The sequence below is a fragment of the Corvus hawaiiensis genome, chromosome 1, assembly GCF_020740725.1.
Source record: "Corvus hawaiiensis isolate bCorHaw1 chromosome 1, bCorHaw1.pri.cur, whole genome shotgun sequence".
Classification (NCBI taxonomy): domain Eukaryota; kingdom Metazoa; phylum Chordata; class Aves; order Passeriformes; family Corvidae; genus Corvus; species Corvus hawaiiensis.
The window spans coordinates 13,190,585-13,211,042 of record NC_063213.1 but is presented as its reverse complement, the minus strand read 5'-3'; the positions used below and the strand labels follow the sequence as shown (position 1 = coordinate 13,211,042).

General features: G+C 40.9%; 1 protein-coding gene across 1 annotated transcript; it reads left to right on the top strand.

The window, feature by feature from the left end:
* The first annotated feature begins 78 nt into the window (after positions 1 to 78).
* On the top strand, positions 79 to 18,652 carry GJD4 (gap junction protein delta 4). The gene is made up of 3 exons (XM_048288848.1): positions 79 to 156; positions 14,212 to 14,347; positions 17,098 to 18,652. Exons 2-3 carry the CDS (start codon positions 14,284 to 14,286, stop codon positions 18,279 to 18,281), a joined length of 1,248 nt encoding a protein of 415 aa, XP_048144805.1. The 5' UTR covers positions 79 to 156; positions 14,212 to 14,283; the 3' UTR covers positions 18,282 to 18,652.
* Positions 18,653 to 20,458: the final 1,806 nt, after the last annotated feature.

The window sequence follows — 20,458 nt, the reverse complement described above, 5'->3', positions numbered from 1 at the left end:
TATGAATCCTCTGCGTTTAGATGGATGTTTCTTTCCCTCATGGTTATAGAATAATTCTTTGCTTTTTCTTCTGGTTTGTTCCAGGGTTGCCAAAAAATACAGTACCTGTCAGTAAATCTGAAAAGTGTCTTTTGTTTGCAAGGTATTCTATACCAGGTAATTAAAAATTAATTATTATTTAGGATTATGTTGTGTTTAGTGTAGTTTTTTCAGCATTACTATATGGAAAATACCATTGCAAAGTTAGAGAATCACTGAAGATATAAGAAGGGAGGAGAACCATATAGCATTTTAATTAACAGCACAAATACATTGTGTTTTGCTGTAAATGTTTTCTGGATTAAGGTTTTCATTATTGCTTTGGTCACCGGCTCAGAAATGAACAGGTGTAGGAGATATAATAAACCTGTCCCTTCAAGCATCGTTGTCTTAATGAATTATTTTTATATGTTGAGCCAGTGGGCCACTTGTTTGGTCATTTATGTATTGATAATTGGATCAATATTTGAAAAAGGCATCTTGTAAGGGTTTTAATCATGCATCCGTATGCAGCCCAGAGTTGTTTCCCTAATTCCTCTTTCTACCTGCAGACCTGTTTATATGGGATTTGCTGTATTTCATTGTTTGTCAGTAACGTATGTAATTCTGACAGACACTGTCACGTGGGACTGAGAGCACTGGAGTGGTGGGATAAAGTGCATAACCAAAAGAGTCAAATCACCTGTTTCTACCTGCCACAAACCAAATTGGTTCTTCAAATGGTACACATATTTTATTGCTAAAAACATACAAACTCCCATCCTATAGCTTGGTAATGGTTTTGTTTAGTTAGGGTCTTTCAGAAATTAGCATAGGTTGCATAATTACTGTCTACTTTTAGGTAGTCTGAACTAAGACTTTGTGTTTTAACACCTTTCTCTCCAGCTCCCCTAATGCCAGAAACCTTAGCTATAATATAAAGATGAGAAGTAACAAAAACCTCATCAGAAAAGGGTGATGGTGGCAGATGACAAAATGACATCTGTTAGTGTTGGCTATATATAAAAATAGCAGTATGTGGGAGGGTATAGAGGAACTGAAAGAGCAGAAAAAAACCCCAAAATCTTAGCACCTGAAGCAACAAATTATTTGCAATCATCCTGAGTTGGTAATGAGCATTTCACTTTCTAGTGACATGTTTAAACTCCTAACTGAAGTGCTGCACATGCACTGCAGACTCATGTTGTTCTCTGCTTTTTCTTGGTCTTCATGTGGAATTCACTCAGCGTAGCTTTTAGCACTTCCCTCACTTCTGTGTAAAACACATTTTTCTGTAATCAGAATTTTTTTTACTTGAATTGGCAGTTGTTGACAACATTTGCCTACTCTGTAGTGAAGTTCCCACTCAGTGTCTCTGATGCGTTCTGAGAAATCAGCTCAACTATAAACACAAACATACCTGTGTGAATGCACCTAGATGTACATGGAAATGTATCTACTCCCAAAGTGCAGTAAGTGTCTTTCTGCTGTTTTTGTCTTTCTTCTCTTCATCTGAACTCCATCTCAAGGAAACCACGGAACTGGTGAGACTCTGAGCTGCATAAACTAAAGATAATGATGGGAGATATGTAGCGACCACTGTTAAGAGAAAATGCTTTAAAAAGGGAAACAAGATTTAGAAGAAAAGCTGCGGCTCATAAGGAAAACAATAGTGATAGCAGACATAGATTATGATGCTGGATAGTTTAATTGTGTGTGTGTGTGTGTGTGAACCTTGCGAGATGAATTCTTGTGAGAATCCATGAAAAGTAACTGGTGAATCGCAGAACTACAGCTTGAAAAGGACTGAATGCATTGAGGGCTTTGAGGCACTGGAAAAGTTGCCCAGAGAAGCTGTGGATGCCCTGTCCCTGGAAATGTTCATGGCAGGAGAATTAAAACTAAATGATCTTTAAGGTCCCTTCCAAATCAAACCTTTCTATGATGATAGCCAAGAAAGCCAGGCTTGAGGTTATTTCTGTTGCCTGGCCTAGATCATTGGGCTCTTCCCACTAAAGAAAGAAGCAACAGGATGGCAAATTGAAGAAAGGCAGGTGACAGAGCAGTACAAATAGACTGTATTAATAAACTGTGTTTCTTGTGTTCCTTCTAGAATAATTGACCTGATGCAATTTGGCATGAAAAAAGAGTTGTTTTTTTCATGTCCTTTACACCATGTGTAATGTGTTGCAGTATTATCAGCAGAGCCTTTCAGCTGTTACACCTGGAGATATTTGGTGAAGATATGCTAAGCAAGCTTCTTGGTGTGGTGAAATGTGACTGTATACGTATGAGTTGTCCAGAATCTCTATAAAGAGTTTGTAAAGCTCAAGATGTCAATGGTCTCTACAGATGGAGAGCAGCAAATAACAACAAAATGTCAAAAATGGTATTTTGTAAAACAGAATTTCTCAATATACTTACATCATTTACTTAATGTACTTAATTTAGTTTCGGACTTTTTTCCTTGCATCTCTGACAGACTGGGTGCTGTGGTAACTAGTGCAGTAAAACTTTGAAGCTGGAAAATCTCTGGAACTAGCACTGCCACCCCTTTGAATTGACTGGCAGTGAAGTGAATCCTCAAAAAGCAGATGAAGACTTGACGTAACATGAGGTCTTCTCTAAACAGGCATTAGAGTGAGACATCACCTTCATGTAAGAGATTCCATAGCAAATATAGAGCTAATTCTTCTCTTAGCTGTAGGTTTTCTTGCTTCACTGCTCTGGGTTTTCATGCCCCTGTATTTTAGATGTTAATATAAATTATTCTCCATGGAAACAATGTCTTGGGAACTGGCAGGTGTGATATCTTTGCTGTCTTTAAACAATACACATCATGCTGTGGCCACATACTTCTCTTTCACGTATTTCAGGCAAATGAAGCATTCTACTGTAGAAGAAGGAGAGGCCAAAAAGTTGGGGATTGGTGTGCTAGAAGGGCTGTGAGGCACAATTAAATAATCCAGGAAATAAAGATGGGGAAATGCATTTGTGTCTTCTGTGCCGTCAATACCAGTAGGCATTGATGATACTTTGAGAAGTGTGATGGTGTTAAATTTCTTGGGCAAAGTGTTTAAGGGATTAATGGAACAGGATATGCAGAGTGTTTTGCCATAGATCTGAGGAGCAGGAAGACCAGGCTGTACTGAGCAAAATGGTACAGAAGAGCATGTAAAATACATTCACCAAATAATCTTGAACAGCAAGCATTAGAATGGCAGAACTATCTTGGTGTCGATACACAATCGTTTGTGTTTGGAAAGTATTGGTGGTCACCTTACTTACATAATAACATCCTTTTCCTTTTGTGGCCTTCCAGTAAAAGGTTGTCCTGTGTAGGCAAAAGCTTAGTACACATTGTCAAGTATTAGAATATAATCAGTAATACTTGAAGGTGGACTTTACCAAAAAAACTAAAAAAAAAAGTAGTGAGAGTTCCCGTTAAGAACAAAAGCTGCAGGAGGTAACCTGATGTGGCTGTGGGGCTTCATCATTATGAACATTAGGTAAGGAGAGTCGCCTGCTTGTGACAACTCTCAGTACATGTCAGTCACACTTCTGAAGTCACAGGTTGGGAAGGTGAGAAGAATTGCAGAGAACAACCTCCCCCCCCATCCAGGTAATAACAACGCAACCCTGATTCCATTGTAGTTACAGTAGTTCTGCATTAGACCTAGCAGAGTTTTGAACAGAGATGGAAAATTATCTTCCAGCTTACATAGTTGCTTTGCACAAAAGTGAGAATGGTTTAAATGTGTAAATCACCACCAGCATTTGTAAAGTTTAACTTATTATTGCCAACAGGTACGTACCTTACACTTTGCCATAGGAATGAATCCACAGTCTGAATGTCTTCTCTAGCAGTGCTTTATAGGGCACCTATTCTCAGTCTGTCCTCTGAGAAACTAGAGGAATGATTCTTGTAACTTAGGAAAATAGTTGGGTGTATCTTGATAATTTCAAATGCTGTCAGGTAGGGTGATCTTCCAGATCTGCCTGATTTAAGGCTTTGGATCAATGGTTCCTTCAGCTGAACAGAAATAAACACTACAAGGCATAAAGCAACAGTACTGACTTCATCTAGAGAAATTGTGGTCATGTCACCCTGACACCGAGCTTCAGCGAACAAAGGGCCGGCCTGATTCTTCTGCTTCCCCATTTAATCATGAATCTCAGTGAGAACAACTGTCAGTGTTTCTGACCTGTGAGAAATCTAGACTGTGAAATCATTGCTTTTCTGTGGTGGCCTGTCATTGTGGTACATCAGAAAGGCTTTTTTTGTTCTGCTGTTTTGCTGGCATGTGGCAGAACAAAGTTGTTCTGCCCCTTAAAGAGTGCAAATAGCTGAACCATGTGTTAGCTGAAACTCTGTGCTCAGATATCTGATTCCCAGCTGCGACATTTTCCCTTAACCTTTTCTAAAATAATTTTCTCTTAGAAAAAGGAACCAGGGCAAGCAATCAGTTTTAAATTTACTCTGAAATATATAGCAAATCAGCACCTTAATTTTTCCATTTCAGATTTTTTTTTATAATTTCGGAGTTGAGCTAAATTTCCCTGGACATCTCAGTAAAAGTATGCATGTGAGCATTTATTTTTGGTTTTAATTGCATTAGATAAGGAATTTCTGTGGCACTTGCTAATAGAAAAAGCAATTATTTAAGATGTCATTTGAACCTGTTGTTTGCCGTCTGAGGAATGCATTTATCTGGATTCTTTGACTTAACTAAGAATAGGTAAATCCAGCTATACAAGATTGCAGATTTCTGCCCTGTCCCCTTCATCCTGTTATGTGAACAATGAAATTTCTACAATTTTCCAATATTTATAAGAAATTTTACAAATTTACAGTACTTTCAGTATAATCTGAGAGCTTCAGAGGATTGGGGATGCAGAGAACAAAAGAAAACTGTAGCTTTGATTTCTAACAATTAGAGAAAAAAAATTAGAGCAGACTCTAGTATCTGTCTTCCTCAGCTTTTCTTCTTCATAAAGTGTCCTTAGGAAGAGTTTCAGCATCTGTTGCCAAGTGTCCTGTGTTCTTCTGAATGCAGGATTGCTCAGGATTTGAACAGAAAGCCCCAGCCCCATCAGCCCTTTAAGACCTGAGGTGCATTCTCAGGGAAGTCAGGCTGAAATGCAATGTAAAATGGTGGCTGATACAGGAGAGTGAGGGATGAGGATCTCTCGGGGCAGTGGAAAAGTGCCCTTGGGCTGAGTCAGCACCCAAGCTGAGCAAGTAGATGAGGAACTCAGGCTTCCCACCCCACAAGTTCCTTACCCTCGTCCTTGCAGCCACAAGCCTGAGCTTCCACTCTGGGCATTGAAATGATTGAATTCTGTGGGTCTGCACTGGTTTGTGTTCTCAAGTGTATATGTACAGGACAAAGTTAAGTGAAATTGGGTCTGTGTGACTGGGCAGCCCCAGTGCATCTCTCAACACAGATTTGCAGCTGTTTTTCCCTGCATGGATCTCATGCATCAGTCTCTGCATCTTGCCTGGCCTCCCCCTGTGCTGTACCTGTCACTGCAGGCTGTGCCAGTGTCTTGGGATCTGCCTGCTGGACAGAGCTCCTGGCATTTTTAAACACACCTAATTGGGCCTTCTCTGTGCTGCAGTAGGTGATATTTGCATTAGCAGCAATGCCTCTCTTAGATTGCACAGATAGTTGGTAGCCATCATAGCATGGTTTGGGTCAGAAGGGAACCTTAAAGATCATCTTGCTCTAACCCCCCTGCCATGGGCAGGGACATCTTCCACTAGACCGGGTTGTTCAGGGTCCCTTCCAGCCTGACCTGGTTTTGTTGGTATATCTGCACATACTTCAGCAGTGTATTTAGTGAGGTTTGTGCATTAAATCAGTGGCCAGGCAAGATGGAAGTCTCATCACACACTTGTGTGACAATACTTGCCCTGAGAGCAGAGGCAGAGCTGAACTGAAACGCTGAGCTTGCCTGAGGCGCTCTTAGGGACTTCAGGTTACTTTATCAACATTAGGAGAGTTGAAACCCCTAAACCTGAGGGATGAATCATATAATTGCTGAAGGCAGGAAGGAACGGTAGGGGGCCACATTACTTGAACTGAAAATTGCTGTTGCCTCTCTGAGCATTGCAACCTGGGACAGGAATTCCTGCAGATCAGAAATAGGAGTCTGGGGGATCCTGCCACAAACCTCTAAAGGGAGCATTACTCAATGCATGAGTAGCTGTAACATTAAAATGAAAAACTTTATCTTCCTGACTCTTTCTGTGTGAGAAACCACAGTATTCCTGTGGGGGAATGCAGTTTAAGCATGTCCTGAAGCACTCATGCTAAATTTCAAAGTTGTAAGATCTTCTAAATTCTGTATTTTTAATATAAATGAATGTGGCCATTGAAAGAAAGGTCGATCATCTCATATATAAATAAATACGGCATAAGTTCCTTTGTTATGTACAGTTTATTCAGGAATGCAGGTATATCATATACCATGATTGTTTGGTGATTTATTGGATTGTTTCCCCAGAAATGAAAGCATCATTGGCAAATCGTTTGGGTACTTAAACAACTGTTCTTTGAGTTGTTTAAGTGTTTTTGGATAGCCTAAATATTTTTTCCCCAGGAAGGGAAGTGAAGGCAGCCAAAAGAGAAAGCAGCAAAATGGAAAACATGGGGGGAAAGAACAGGAGAAACTGAAGTAGTAACAGCAGTTAGGAGACACAATATAGGTCACAAAGGAATATATCCATAAATATCTGTGGCCAGTTAAAAGAACTAATATAATTTGTAATAGTGTCAGGAACACAGTAATTGGTAGCAATTTTGTAGGTTAGATTGAAGTGGCAAAGTATTTGTCATAATGCAGAGGAGGCAGAAAGATTGAGCTAATCGTTCTATTTTGTCTTTGTGTGCTGTGTTCATGCCTTGCCATCGTAATAAAATTTCATTTCTGTTACTGTTACTGAAAGAATTTTCAGTGGAAGCTATTTGATATCTTGGAGTGACAAAATTGCTTTACCCAGGTGTTCTAAAAGGTGTGCTGAGGCAAAGCTTGGTTGGCTGGAGATATTTCTCAGTTCTGGGGGGGAACTACCTTTGGAAAAAATCTGAAGGAGAGCAAGTGTAGAAATTATTCTGTGTTTGTGCTGGGCACAGCAAACGGAGAGGCTGAGGTGCCGTGCAAGTGATGGGTAAGTAAACGGAGCATAATCAGTAATCCCTGCTGTTTCATGGAAAATAGACTGTCAGACTATCACTTACAAACAAACAGGACCTAAATTGGTGTTTTTCCCAATTTCTGCTGTGGTTTACGTTCCTAGCAAAATCTTGCTGCTCTCTGCTTTGACCCCAGTGGGATGTTTGCCAGTGCATTTATCCATCGTGTGAGATTTCCCTGCCTCTGGACGACATCGTGAGCTGCTCCAGACAACGGAGCAGTCCTGGTGTGTCCCCAGCCTGCCTTGGGGATGGGTCCTGTGGGGAAATCCATTCTTGGTCATTCCTGTCTATTTTCCTCTGCTCTCTAAAACATCAGAATAAATCCTTCAGGATTCATGTTACCGTTTTTAGGTTGTGGTAAAAATTTCCAAGGAATGGATGAGAGTTGGGTGTTGAACTCCTATTAATTTTACTAAGGACTGAACCATTGAGCTGAATTTTATGATGCTTTTGTGTTATAACAAAAAATCCTGGTGGATAGAACACAGAGAATATGAATACTATGGAATACTATTGCAGTTTAACAAGGGAATTCCTTGTTAAACTTCCAGTATGTGTTGAGTTCATTAGCAATGATTATTAAAAATGGCTCTTGGAAGAAAACAAGGCAGAAACCATGGAAACTGTAGGCAACTGGCATGGTAGGACTGTAATGTAAAGCAAAGGTTTGGGGCAGAGGGCAAAACAAACCTCATAAAACCATAAGGTGATGTGCATCTCATAAAGGTGTGGTGCATAAACTCAATTATGTGTTGTACATAAGTTGTACATCCTGATATTGATGCAAGAAATGTAATAATTCTTTTCTCTGGTAAGTTGTGAGTAGCAACTATGAGGAATAATTAGTTTTTTCCCTTCATTGTTCTTTAAACACAGCTGAAGATCAAAATTCCTCATTATGAAAGAGTATTATAGATGTACACATTCTTTTTAGACAGAAATACTCTTCTGGATAAGGATTTGATTATGCACAGGATACAGCTTTTATTTATTTAAAGCCATATTTTCAAGATGTAGATGAGATTTAATAGAATATACTTGTTGACTTCTGCATAGGAATGCATTTGACTTGAAAATGACATTTCTTCACATGTGGGAAGAAATCTACAGTCAGTACTGCCTGCAGTGGTTCCTGAAGTTTAAGCTGTGTGTGAATTAGAGGGGAAAAAATCCCATTTCTCTTTTCAGCTTCCCTCTTTCATTTCTGTGTTAGTTTAGCCTTTTCCCCTGTGCTTGGTTTAATGACCACGTAGTTGCAGTGCATCTGTCCGTGGTGAAAGAAAGAGCAGTGTCAGTGTTCAATAACAGAGACAACAGTATAGGGTTTGTTTCTTAAAATGATCAGCCATGAAATACAAGAAGGTGTAAAGAACTCTTATTTTAAATCCACAGTGGCTGCCTATATGTTAAATCTAAGATGACAGATTTATTTACTGAAATGAAGAACCAACACGGTAACCCCTTTTGTTGTGCGTGTTGCAAACAGGGATGTTTGGTCTCCACAGCTCTAGCAATATTCATACTTAGAAACAAAGTATTAAATTTAAAGCATGGTGAGCCAAAGATATTCTTGCCATATTCTGTTTATTATGAAATCTGTTTCCCAATTACCTAAGGTATTTTTTATAATTAAACAATTCCCATAGTATCAGCTCACCATGCTTTTTGCCTGCCTGACCATTGCTAGGTGTAGACCTGCTTGAGGGAAGAACTCCTTAGTGCCAGGTGTTGGGAACTAATGAAACATGAAATCACCTGCTTCCTCATAAAATACAGGATCCTTAAACATTCCAAACCTTCAGTTTTGCATTTGGCACTGTGAAGAAGGAAAGTGCAAAGCTCAGTGTCAAATGTTAAATGCAAAATTTAAAAAGGAGCTGGAATCTCTCTTATACAAGATCTTTTTTGTGTTACAGTAGAGCAAATTTCAGTAATAATGTCATGTGCTCATGTAGCTACCTATTTCAGTGGGAGCTAACCAGATAATAATGTGCTTTTGAAAATCCAATGGACTCACTTTGTACTTTTACTCCTTAGTAAATTAAATGCTTTTGCAGAAATTGGCCCTGAGCTCCTGAATGAGAATATATTTTCTTTTACTTAATTTTCCTTCATATCTGCCTTGAAGTGTTCAAAATTCTTGGTTGAGTAGCTGGGAAGTTGCTGAACCAAAGTCTGAAGAAGAGCTGCTTTTTCCATTTGTCGTCCTCTTAGAAGCAGGTTCCCTTTAGAAATACGACCTTTCTGAATACTCAAATATTTAGAATAAGGGGCTCTGCTTGAGACAATGTAGGAGAATGGTCTAAATCCCTAAGAGCATGCAGTAAAACACAGGGTTTTTTTCAGATTTACTAAATTAGTAGAAGAACAGTGAGACAACACAACACGTGTGAGGCACCGAGGCATCAGGCTTAAGTGTCCGAGAGGACCGAGCTGGTGTGGAAGTCAGCGAGGTTGAGTCCAATCCATATGAGCAGTTAAAAAATGAGCTGAACTTCACTGTTCTGGATGTCCTTCTGTGCTGTTTCAGACACACATGCATGGCCATTTATGTACATTTGAGCACATGTGCATGAAGCTCCTCCCTGGGAATGGAAAGCAGGAAGAGATGGAGAAGAGGGAGGCACATCTGTTGAGAATTTCTGTTCCTTGCCCTGAACTCTGCCATTTCTGGGGACTGATGGGTTAGAGGCTGAGCAGTGGGGAGGAGGAGCATGTTGTTTAAGCTCCCCACTGAATAGTTCATGATGGAAAACATTCACTTCTCCCCTACCTCAGTGTGTGTAGGTTCAAAAGCTGGAGCTGTGATTGCCTTGCCTTCTCCATGTCTGAATAGCTGCAGTGGCTCTTCTGGGCACACACTGCTTTCAAACATATTTCCCTGCAGCAATACCTGAGTGGCAGCTGGACAGAAGTCCCAGGGAATGCAAAGTGTGCAGTGCTGCATGTGCCTGTGTAAAGCAAAGGGCTTTCCAGGCCGTTCTGGCTCCTTGTCTGTGTGTGTGCTGTGAAGATTGGCATGTTTACGTACGTGTGTGTACCAGATATGTCTTAAACAGAGCATTTGGTCTGGACAGCTTTTCCCACTACTTTGCTGTTGTCCTTCACGTCTAGCTTGTTTCTTTCTCTCCCTCTTCTGCTGTATTTCACAAATTTTAAAAACAAGGCCGTCAAGATAAATTGCCTTTTAATGTGTGCTATCCCTTCCAAATAGATTCCGCAACCTCTCCCATATACAAATCACCTCCAGAAGAGCTAGATTTACTGCAAGATTTATCACTAATATATATAATTCTTGCTAGAAAAGTTCTAAGTAGAATTTAAAATTAGACTTTAAAAGAGATGCATCTGTGTTTTTCCTTTCTTAAATTATGATCTGCCAACGAACCTGGATTGAAATGTCAGATCCCTTTCTCTGTTAGGGAAACTGCTATGCTGACCCGTTTTTCCTTAACATTAATTAAATTGGTAGAGAAAAGTTGCTTCATTGCCACATGCTGTGCAGGGTGCAGTCTCCCTTAGTAACTCCCACTTCACTGCACTTAGGTGTCATTAGTGTAGGTCTTGACTGGGTCAGACTGACAGGTTTGGGGTTTTCTATGCCAGAGGAATGACTATTTTCTGGGAGTTTTTTTGATGTGTGATGTAGATTGTGGCACCCTTCAGGTGACTGATTTGATCCTGAAGTGAGTTCAAGCTAACTCTGCCTTCCCTCTGGATGTCATTCTGAGCCAAGGACTAGCTGAAGTGTCTTTGCTTTGTGTGAAGTAAGCCAGGTCTAAGCCTAGAGATGTGGCACAGGTCCACGCTGCAGTGAGATGCAGTTCCAGCAGTTCAAAATGTTTCAGTGGGTCTCTCACAGTGATGGAGTCACATCTGTGAATTTTTGCAGGATCAAGCCCTAGACCTGTGGTAAGGGGTTATAAATGTGGACAGCAGTTGTGAACTTTAAAATAGATTTAATTGTGTCTTCTTATGTTTCATTGTTTGTCTCTGAAAGCTTTCCAGTGGCTTTTAGGGCCCTTCCCAAAATCAGATGGGATGAGGTACTGCTGGGTTTCAAAGTTTAACTTTACCTAATACAATGTCAGTGTTTTCTACCTGCCTCTCTTTTTGACTAGAATGCAGTGCAAGTCCACAGATTTGACAGCTTTCTAGGCTGGGAAGAGTTGTTTGTGAGATTCTGGAACTGGACTGTGTGTGAAGTGATGGGGCTGTGCACTGCATGCCCATCCTCTGATGAGGGAGATGGTGCCAAACCTACTGGTGGCACTGAAGAGCTGAGGTCCTGCTGCTGCTACATCCTTGTCTGTAATATTGCTCTCCCTATTTCATTATAGTCTTTACAGACCAACAGGGAATACAGGGAACAGGTAAAGATAAATAATAAATAAAGGAGATTGTATGGTGAATATCTTCAACTATGATGTGGAAAATCTTCAGATGGGAACTGTGGCCTGAAAGATAGTGCTGAGCCAAAGGGTGAGGAAACTAAAGTCTATGGTTTTGTGGAGACCAAGCACTTTATAACAACCACCACAGACTGGAGCCCACATTTGGACTGATGACAGAGGCTTGGGAAGAGGACGAAATGGTGCCTTAGGTTTTAACTTTTTGGCATCAACACCATGGAAAGGAGAAGCACTGGATTCAAGTGAGATGGGATCTGTCTAGAGAAGCTAAAAAAAAAAAAAAGCTAAAGTTGTCTGAAAAAGCTAAAATATGATTCAAGCTTTTTGACCTAAACTAAGCTGCACTGTGACTCTGGAGGGTGCCTGCTTTCTTTTAGGAAAAAATGGGCCATCCTATCTCAGTGCATCCATGCTGTGGGATCAGATGTTGTGGCCTGGTATAGTTCCTTGGGCAACAGTCTGGGGGCTTAAATTCCTAGCTGTTATCCCTCTTACACAGATGGTAGAGGTCTCACAGCAACGACAAGCAAGGATATTTTAACTGACAATATTGACAGAGACAATTTATGGCCTATTGTGTGGATGCAGCTGCTGAGCATTCATATCCTGCCACCGTCTTGGCATTCCTGACTTTATTTTTGACAAAGGGTGTTTAACCAGGAATACCTTCATATCTCAGTGTAATTCATATCTTGGCCTTTGCATCTTTTCTCTATTGACTTTCTCCAGCTTTCCTTCCTTCCCATTCTTCTCACACACACATATCTCTGGTTAAAGAAAAAAAAGAAAAAAAAAAGTGTCTGTGTGTGTATGTGTAAGTAAATGAAGTTAAAACCATCATCACACCATAAATAAAACTTGGTAACAGAAGAAATGGCTGTTTGGCAAATATTCTACATAAATCAGTTCTGAAACCAATAAAATTTCTGTATTTACTACTGCAATTAAAAATCTTTTTACACAGATAACAGAGAAAGGGTTTTTAAGGGCCATCTTTCAAATCCCACTTCTAGGGTTTCCTTAGGATGGGGCTTATGACACAGAGGACTCTCAGTGTGTTCTGCCAAGGCATTGCAAAGCCTGTGAGCAGAGAGCTGGGGAGAAAATCTTTGTGCAGTTATATTTTTCTTTATAAAACTATTAGTTTTGCCTTTTGTCCAGGTAAGATGTGCTCAGTCATAAAGCTCAGCCCATCTGCAGTGTCCCTGAGTCATGCAGTATCTCCATACAGCTCCCTCTGAGCTCCCCTTGCTCCCCCAGAGCAGTCAGGGGTTGAAAGCACACGAGCAGGGTTGCAGTGCCCAGCCTGTGCCTGGGCTCTTGGTGCCCCACAGGTGTCAGGCAATCACTTTTCTCCCTTGCTGTATCACACAGAAACTCCTTCTTCAGCTGTTTTTGTAGGGATTGTTACTTTTTCCTGACTAAGTTTTCACAGTATGTTTGTCCCTGCCACAGCACAGATTAAAAAGGACAGAGCAACATCACAAAAAGGATTGAACAGTGGGTGAAAAATGGTGGTAAATTATTTACCCTAAAGTAACTTGGGTGAAAAGCGAGGTGAGGAATGAAAAGCTGAGAGTCTTGTTTTCACCCCTGCTTTTTCCTGGGGTACAGCACAGTGGACATGATGTCCAGGACATGATGTGCAGTTGCAACTTGCTGTCAAGGAGCACTGACCCCGTGGGCATCCTGCTCCAAGGGGGAGCTCCCTCCACCACTGAGGGCTCCTGGGTGTCAGAACACTGGTCAATCAACCCTAAGATCTTTTGAGTGATCTCCAAGCAGTTTGAGTGAAGTACCAAACAGCTTCAGCAGAAAGGACTGATATAAATTAAAAGTAAGTGACTTGAGACATCTTGAAAACCAGCCCCACTCTCAGGATTTTTATTTTTTTAAAGCTTCCCATGGTTTTGATCTTGTCTTCAGGGAGGCTCAGCCTGCTGGCTGGCTCAGCACACAGAGGAGAGTTTGGTGTGGCTGTGACTGACAGGGCCACGGTTTTCTGTCAGGGAGGTTTTGATTTAGAAACCAAGTGGTTTTGGGAAATTTCAATGGGATAGCTTCCAGTGACCTGAAATTGTCTTTCAAACACAGGGATGCTCATCCTTTTCTATCCCCTTTCCTTCTCTTATTCATCTGCAATTCTTGTGGGGAGACAGAGAGGTCTCTGTTATTTCCTGGTCTATGCTATTTTTTCCTCTCTCCCTGTCTTTCACCACTGAAGTATCTCAGCAATGCCAGGAGGCTGGTATGCCCCGGGAGGGTAAGAATAGTCTACAATGGCAGAGATCACTCCTGTTGTTGTTTGTCCACTTGCAGTTGCCTGGACAGAGGATCCACACTGAGGTAGGAGCAACTGAATCTGACGAGCTAGAGCTTTTACAGGACAACATGTTAAAGCCTGAAGAAGATTTATTCCAATATTCAAAACCAACAGTCCTGTTCAAATCATAAAAATAATCCTTCATCAACACATTGTTGTGGCTGAGTTCCTGGTTTCTATCCTTGACCCTTAGCAAAAATTCCTTCCTTTTGTATTTTTTCTTCCCTTTTTTAAACCCCCTTTCTTCCCTGTCTAGGTCTGATCTCCTTTGGAAATGACAAAACTGTTAGGATATCAGGAACTGGAAGTGTTTTGAGTCTGTTCAAGCATGGAGCACTGGGACTCACTGGGATTTTTGATTGTCACACTCAACTATAATGTGACTATTGTAGGTAAGTACTTTAAAAGAGTTCTCTTCTTTCTTTTGCTGCTTCCTATCCCGAAGCCACCCAAGTGTCCTACTGATAATCAACTTTAATTTCATGCTATGGTTCTGTGATCTGTACAGTAAGTTGTTTTCTTGATACCTGATAGAAGAGGTTTATGTATTTCTTTTCTTGTTAAACAGATTAGTTCTCTCTCTCTGACAGATTTTTCCTGAACATTGCGTAGAATATTCTGGCAAGGTTTTCAAATTTGGGTCTTATTGATGACAGGGCTTCCTGTCAGCTGGAAGAAGGGATCATGGTAAAAACACTGTAGTAACGCTGAGCTTATACTACATACAGTGAATGGTAGGATGTATGAAATAACTTTGGTAACAAATTAAAAAAATTAAAGAAGAGGATGGAAGACCCACTCTCTTTTACAGGAAAAAGTTTGTGGTTACTACCATTGTGGTTAATTATCATTGCTTTTCATCTCTTATTTTTGTAAAAAAATAAGGATCACCTGCATTAAAAAAAAAAACAAAACAACCAAACCACAGCAAAATGCTGTTGTCTTTTCCTTAGCTAACTGTTTACTGTTTGGTTTATTACCCCTATTATTCAAATAAGATGCTGTTCCTCTTTCATGGGTTACTTTGAGCGAAGTGTGAGCCAGGGAAAAACTTTCAGGGGCCCTTTAAAGACTCTTTGCATGCAGCAGTTGCTGTAGTTTGTGCTATGCACTGCAGGGAGCATCCAGCTGAGCCCCAGCAGGGTTGGTGGAGAGGCTTGTTCTTGTATGTTTAATCAAGATTGGGTCTTTAGGGACAGGGATGCATGGAGGGGTTCTCTCTCAAATGTATGTCATACTAAACTACTTCCTAAGGAGCCATTGATTTTTCTTAAGCAGCGCTCCCTATTGTACATGTTCTAATTAAAAATTGATAGTGAAATTGCATGAAGTATTTCGAGCCTAATTGACTAATGAGCTTCAAACACTTTGAGGTCCTAACAGAGAAAAAAATGCTACCTAAGGATGAAACATGGCTTGTTAAAGATGACAGATTCTGTAGAGCTGGCATTTCCTATTGACCCACACTGTATCAAAAAGAGAGTAACAGTACAGCCTGCCAGCAAACACAGGAAGCTGGAAACATAGCAAAACCACCACTACAGCTCAAGTGATTAAAAATAAAATGGAAAGGCCTCCATTTATTTATGGTTAGAGAATATATTATCTTGCCAGGAGCAGCAGTTTCTCTGATTATCTCTCATAAACCTTACGTATTCTTCACCCTTTTTCACTACAGAGTGCAGTTTTACTGTTCTAGCCCATAATCTGTCTATTGGCCACAAATGGGTTTTCGGGGGCACTTGAACTGCATGTTCAGTACCATAACAGGTATCACACAGTGTTGCAGAAATATTTGAATATTTTAAATTCACACCAACTACTGGGAAATAGCTTTATGGGAAATATAGAAGAAAATTCTCAAAGACATTATTTATAAATAATTGTATAGTTTATAGAAAAATGCTTCATGATCTGGATTTTTAAAAAGCCTTTATATTGTGTGCTATTTCACAGATTGCACACAAAACCTTGTGTGCCTGTGAGATGTGCATTCACTATTAATGACTTGAGATTTTCAGTACATTTCAGTCATTAACTCTGTATAATATACTTCTCTTTAGTCACCGAGGCTTGCTGTTTCTCTGCCTGTGTTTACAATTGGTGTCTTAACAATTCTTTAAAACAGAATTAATCTTATCATTCTTTTTTCTTGTTTTTTTCTTTTCCTCTTTTCATTTTTAAGTGTTTTTTTCCCTCTTTTCTTGTAGGGGATTATTAAATTAAATTACTTTTTCAAAACTATATAGGGAACTTGTAACGGGGTTCAAAAGGAAACATAAGAAATTCAAATACTAAACTTAACTTCGGATGTTGAATTTTTCTGTGTGTTTGTACAGAATGCATTTTTAACTTTTGATAATAGAATGGTGTATCTTTAAGCCTTTCCATCGTGCCAGGAAAAGGTTTTAGACTTTTATAGGATCATAGAATGGTTTGACAGAAGAGAACTTTAGGTCTGAGTGGAGAAAAGCTGCTCACCGAGGTGAACGAAGGCCGGAAATCATGGCCAAAATAGAGCAACAAAAGAAGCGACAGAGAGGAATATCTGGGGTACACATGTCCACACACAAATGCACATTTGTAGACATTTTGAGTAATTTTGCTAATAATAAAAATAATAACTAATTAATAACTTGCTGGTAAATACCATTCTAGACACAATGGAGAGATTTTGTTGGCCATAGTAAACTTTACATACAGTGTCATGGCCAAGACCAAGAACAAATACTGTGTCATGGAGCAATCTTCTCTATCTAGATGGGTTACCTGATCTGTATTATTGAAATAGGACAAAATTCAGGTGCAGGGGTAGGAACCCAACAGCAAGGAAAAACTGTAAGTTAAATGGGATTGTTTAGTCAGTTTTGATCTCTTTTTATCAGAGTGTTTTCATTAGGTTTCAATTGGCATGTCTTATTGTATGTTAAACTCCTACATTGTTGAATCTAGACTAAGATTATGGAATATGTCAGCTACACATTTTCTCTGGATTTTCAGTCCCAGTCAAAAAAAAGCCAAAGAGGAGCTAATAAGAGGGGAAACTATTTCTTCAAATGCTTTGTGTACAGAAAGTATCACTGTATTACCTGCCTTCCTTCTCAGGCTCTGACCCTTTTTCTCACCTTTCCTTCTCTTGTAGGAAAGATCTGGCTGTTGTTGATAATTCTGCTGCGAATGGCAGTGGTGGTGTTAGCAGGCTACCCCCTCTACCAGGATGAGCAGGAGCGCTTTGTCTGCAACACCCTGCAACCAGGGTGCTCCAACGTTTGCTATGACTTGTTCTCTCCTGTATCTCACTTCAGATTTTGGCTCATTCAGACTGTGTCTATCCTGCTGCCTTATGCTGCATTTAGCATTTATGTTTTGCACAAGGTAGCTGTGTACATTGTAAGAATGCACTGTCTGGTGCATAGGTGCAAGGGGAACAAGGGTTTATCAAGCCCCAAAGATGTGAAGGAGCTCTGTAGAAGTGCTGTTGTCAAGAGAGTAGATTGTGCTGCAGACAACCTAAGTGTCCTTAATTTTTCAGGGGCATATACCGTTCATCTTTTTATTAGAACCCTACTTGAGGTTGCCTTTGCAGCTGTGCAATATTTTCTTTTTGGATTTTTTGTTCCTGACCGCTTTTCCTGCTACCATTCACCTTGCACAAGCACTGTTGACTGTTACATCTCCCGGCCCACTGAGAAATCCATCATGATGATTTTCATCTGGGGGGTCAGCAGTCTGTCCTTCCTGCTTAGCCTTGCTGATCTCATCTGTGCTCTCCGGAGAATGACAACAAGAAAACAAAAGAACAAGCTGGTGGCAAACCTCTGCACAGAGAAGGAGTGCATTTTACATCTTCCCCCAGTACAGCACAGGTCTTCTCCACCTCAAAATGAAGATGGCCCAGTAGCAAATAGCCATCAGACCAGTGATGCCTCCTGCTCACTTCTCTCTGAAGAGGAAGAAGAGGCTGTTCTTCATCCTGAAGGTGTCCCTCAGCAAAGTGCCAGCACTAACCTTAGCAGCAGCAGCAATCAGTGCTGTGTATCAGGAGATCTTGCTGTTAAGCAGCAGAGCTCAGAAGAACCCTTGTGTGCCAGTGGCCATGAAGGAACTGTCTGCAGGCAAGTGAGACCCAGACTTCAGCAAGACTTCATTAAAGATGCTGCCCTGGCTTTGAGACCTCAGATCAAGTCTCCTCTTGGAGTTTCTTCCTCTGTGGTTCAGAGCAGGCTTTTGGGATTCTACCCTTCAGCTGAGCTAAAAAGCCCTGATGCACAATCAAATTATAGCAGCACTAGCTGCCTAAGGTCAAAAAAGTCAGAATGGGTATAGAAGGCATAGTGAACACTATGCTGTGACCTTGACAGGGCAAATCATTGCATCAATGAAGAGGCTTCAGGGAGCTGCAGCTGAATCCCTTGACTGTGGTTATGCTGTAGACACACTCTACAATGCTGTGTACCTCCATTAGAAAAGAAGCAAAAACTTTGGATAAGAGTTTGAAGGATATTATATTAAGGGACATGTTCTCTAGAAAATGTCACATCTTTATGTTCTTCTGCATGTAGATGACTTAAAAAAGCTGTGGACTGTTGCTGATGTGACTGACCTGGTTTTCCAGGAGTACATGTGAACACTTGTTTACTCTAACTTAGTTTTGTTGCAAAAGATTGAGCTTAGCAAATATATGGCTTTTAAACACAGTTGTATATTGCCTACTGTCAGTAGCTTAATTTATCTCCTCATAGTAAATTCTCAAAGCCCACAGGATATTCAAGAAGAAGACTAGACAGTGAATAAAATAAAAATACTTGTTTTGTAGCAAAGTGTTAGTGTGTAAAAACCCTTGGATCTTTCTGCTTGAAGGCAATACCTCTCCCAGCTAACAGTGCCAGGGCGGGACCTTTCTCTTACACCGATGCCAGCTGCAGTCTCACCATGTCTGAGATATTCAACTATAGCCCCTTCCAGTACCTAGAGGGGCCTACAGGAAAGGCAGAGAGGGACTTTTTACATGGGCATGTAGTGATGGGACAAGGAGGAATGGCTTCAAGCTGAAGTAGGGTAGGTAGTAGTGAAGTAGGATCAGATACAAGGAAAAAGTTTTTACTTGAGGGTGCGGTGAGGCAGATGGAAGAGTTTGCCCAGAGAAGCTGTGGATGCCCCATCCCTGGAGGTGTTCAAGGTCAGGTTGGATGGGGCTTTGAGCAACCTGGTTTAGTGGAAAGTGCCTCTGTCTATGGCAGGGGGTTGGAACTAAATGATCTTTAAGGTCCCTTCCAACCCAAACCATTCTATGAACTACAGTAGCCTCCAAAACAGAGTGGCTGCCTCCACATTAGCTGTTGGGCATGGTCCTGTGCCCAAGCACTGTTCAGGAGACAACGAGGAGGTATGAGCCAGAAGGGTGTCAGGGAGTGCTCCTGCAGCTTGACAGGGACTGAGCAGCAGTGCCCATGCTCTGGCTCCACTGACCGTGCCCTGGTGTAATGTGCTACTGACACATCTACAGGGTGCTACCTCTCAGCCTTATATAGTCACACTGGGCTCTCAATTTCAGGAGGTGGGAATGAGTCACCTGACCTCTTTTAGGCATCTCTAAAGGTGAGTCACTTTCTAGATATACCTATTTCTCCCACAATATAATTATCTCAGACCTGGGTTTAAGGGAAATGGTTTCTACCCTGAAAGAAGGATATAGTGGCAATGTCTATATCAAAGTGCTCACTCTCTTTGTCTGACAGTCTTCTAATGCTAATGATTTGAAGACATATCTAAATTGAGTGAATCACAGAAGATTTTATTACAGTCATGCTTTGTGCTTTCCTTCAGTGTTAGTTCTGTCTCATTTGCATAAGCGTGGTCCAGCACTGCAGCACAGCAGTGCTTGAGATGAATTTTCTTTAATCTACAAGTCAGTGGGGCTTGAAGGTTGCACATACCTGCAGATCGTCAGCGGGAGTGGATGTGGAGGAGCATGTACCCAGAGAAATGTGCTGGTGGTAGTGTCTTACAAAACAGATTATTCAGATGGTGTCAAGAACTGGTATTTGTAGATACTGCTTGGAGCTGGAGTAGCTACAGCGCTGTTCAGACACAGATCTAGTCTTGCTCTTGGGCTGCCATGTAACAAGTTTCTGTAATAACTCAAGAGCTGGCTCCTATGTGCAGGACATGAAGGGACAACAGCTTTCATTTCTTCCTTTTCTCTCCTCTGGGTGCAGAAGTCTTCGAGACAGGCTCATTACCTCTGTGTACCATTTCTTGCATGTGTAAGCTGAAGACTAGCATTATCCTGTCTCTTCTGCATTGCCCCAAAATTAGATGGCTTAATAGACAGACAGAACTGCTCTTGGGGTCAGGAGCAAAGTACTTTGGGATCCTGAGGTAGGCTACAGGCCTTTTTAATTACTACCTTCTTAGTAAGGTTTCCTCCTCTATTAGCTCTGTTTGTTTCTTTTATCATGCATGCTTGTTGTGTGATTTGTCATTTCCAGGGTAGAAGCAGC

Excerpts from the sequence above, each read along its gene's own strand:
- GJD4 (XM_048288848.1), top strand. The coding sequence starts at position 14,284 with ATGGAGCACTGGGACTCACTGGGATTTTTGATTGTCACACTCAACTAT. Across the intron at positions 14,348-17,097 it reads CTATAATGTGACTATTGTAG|GAAAGATCTGGCTGTTGTTG; the intron begins GTAAGTACTTTA and ends CTTCTCTTGTAG.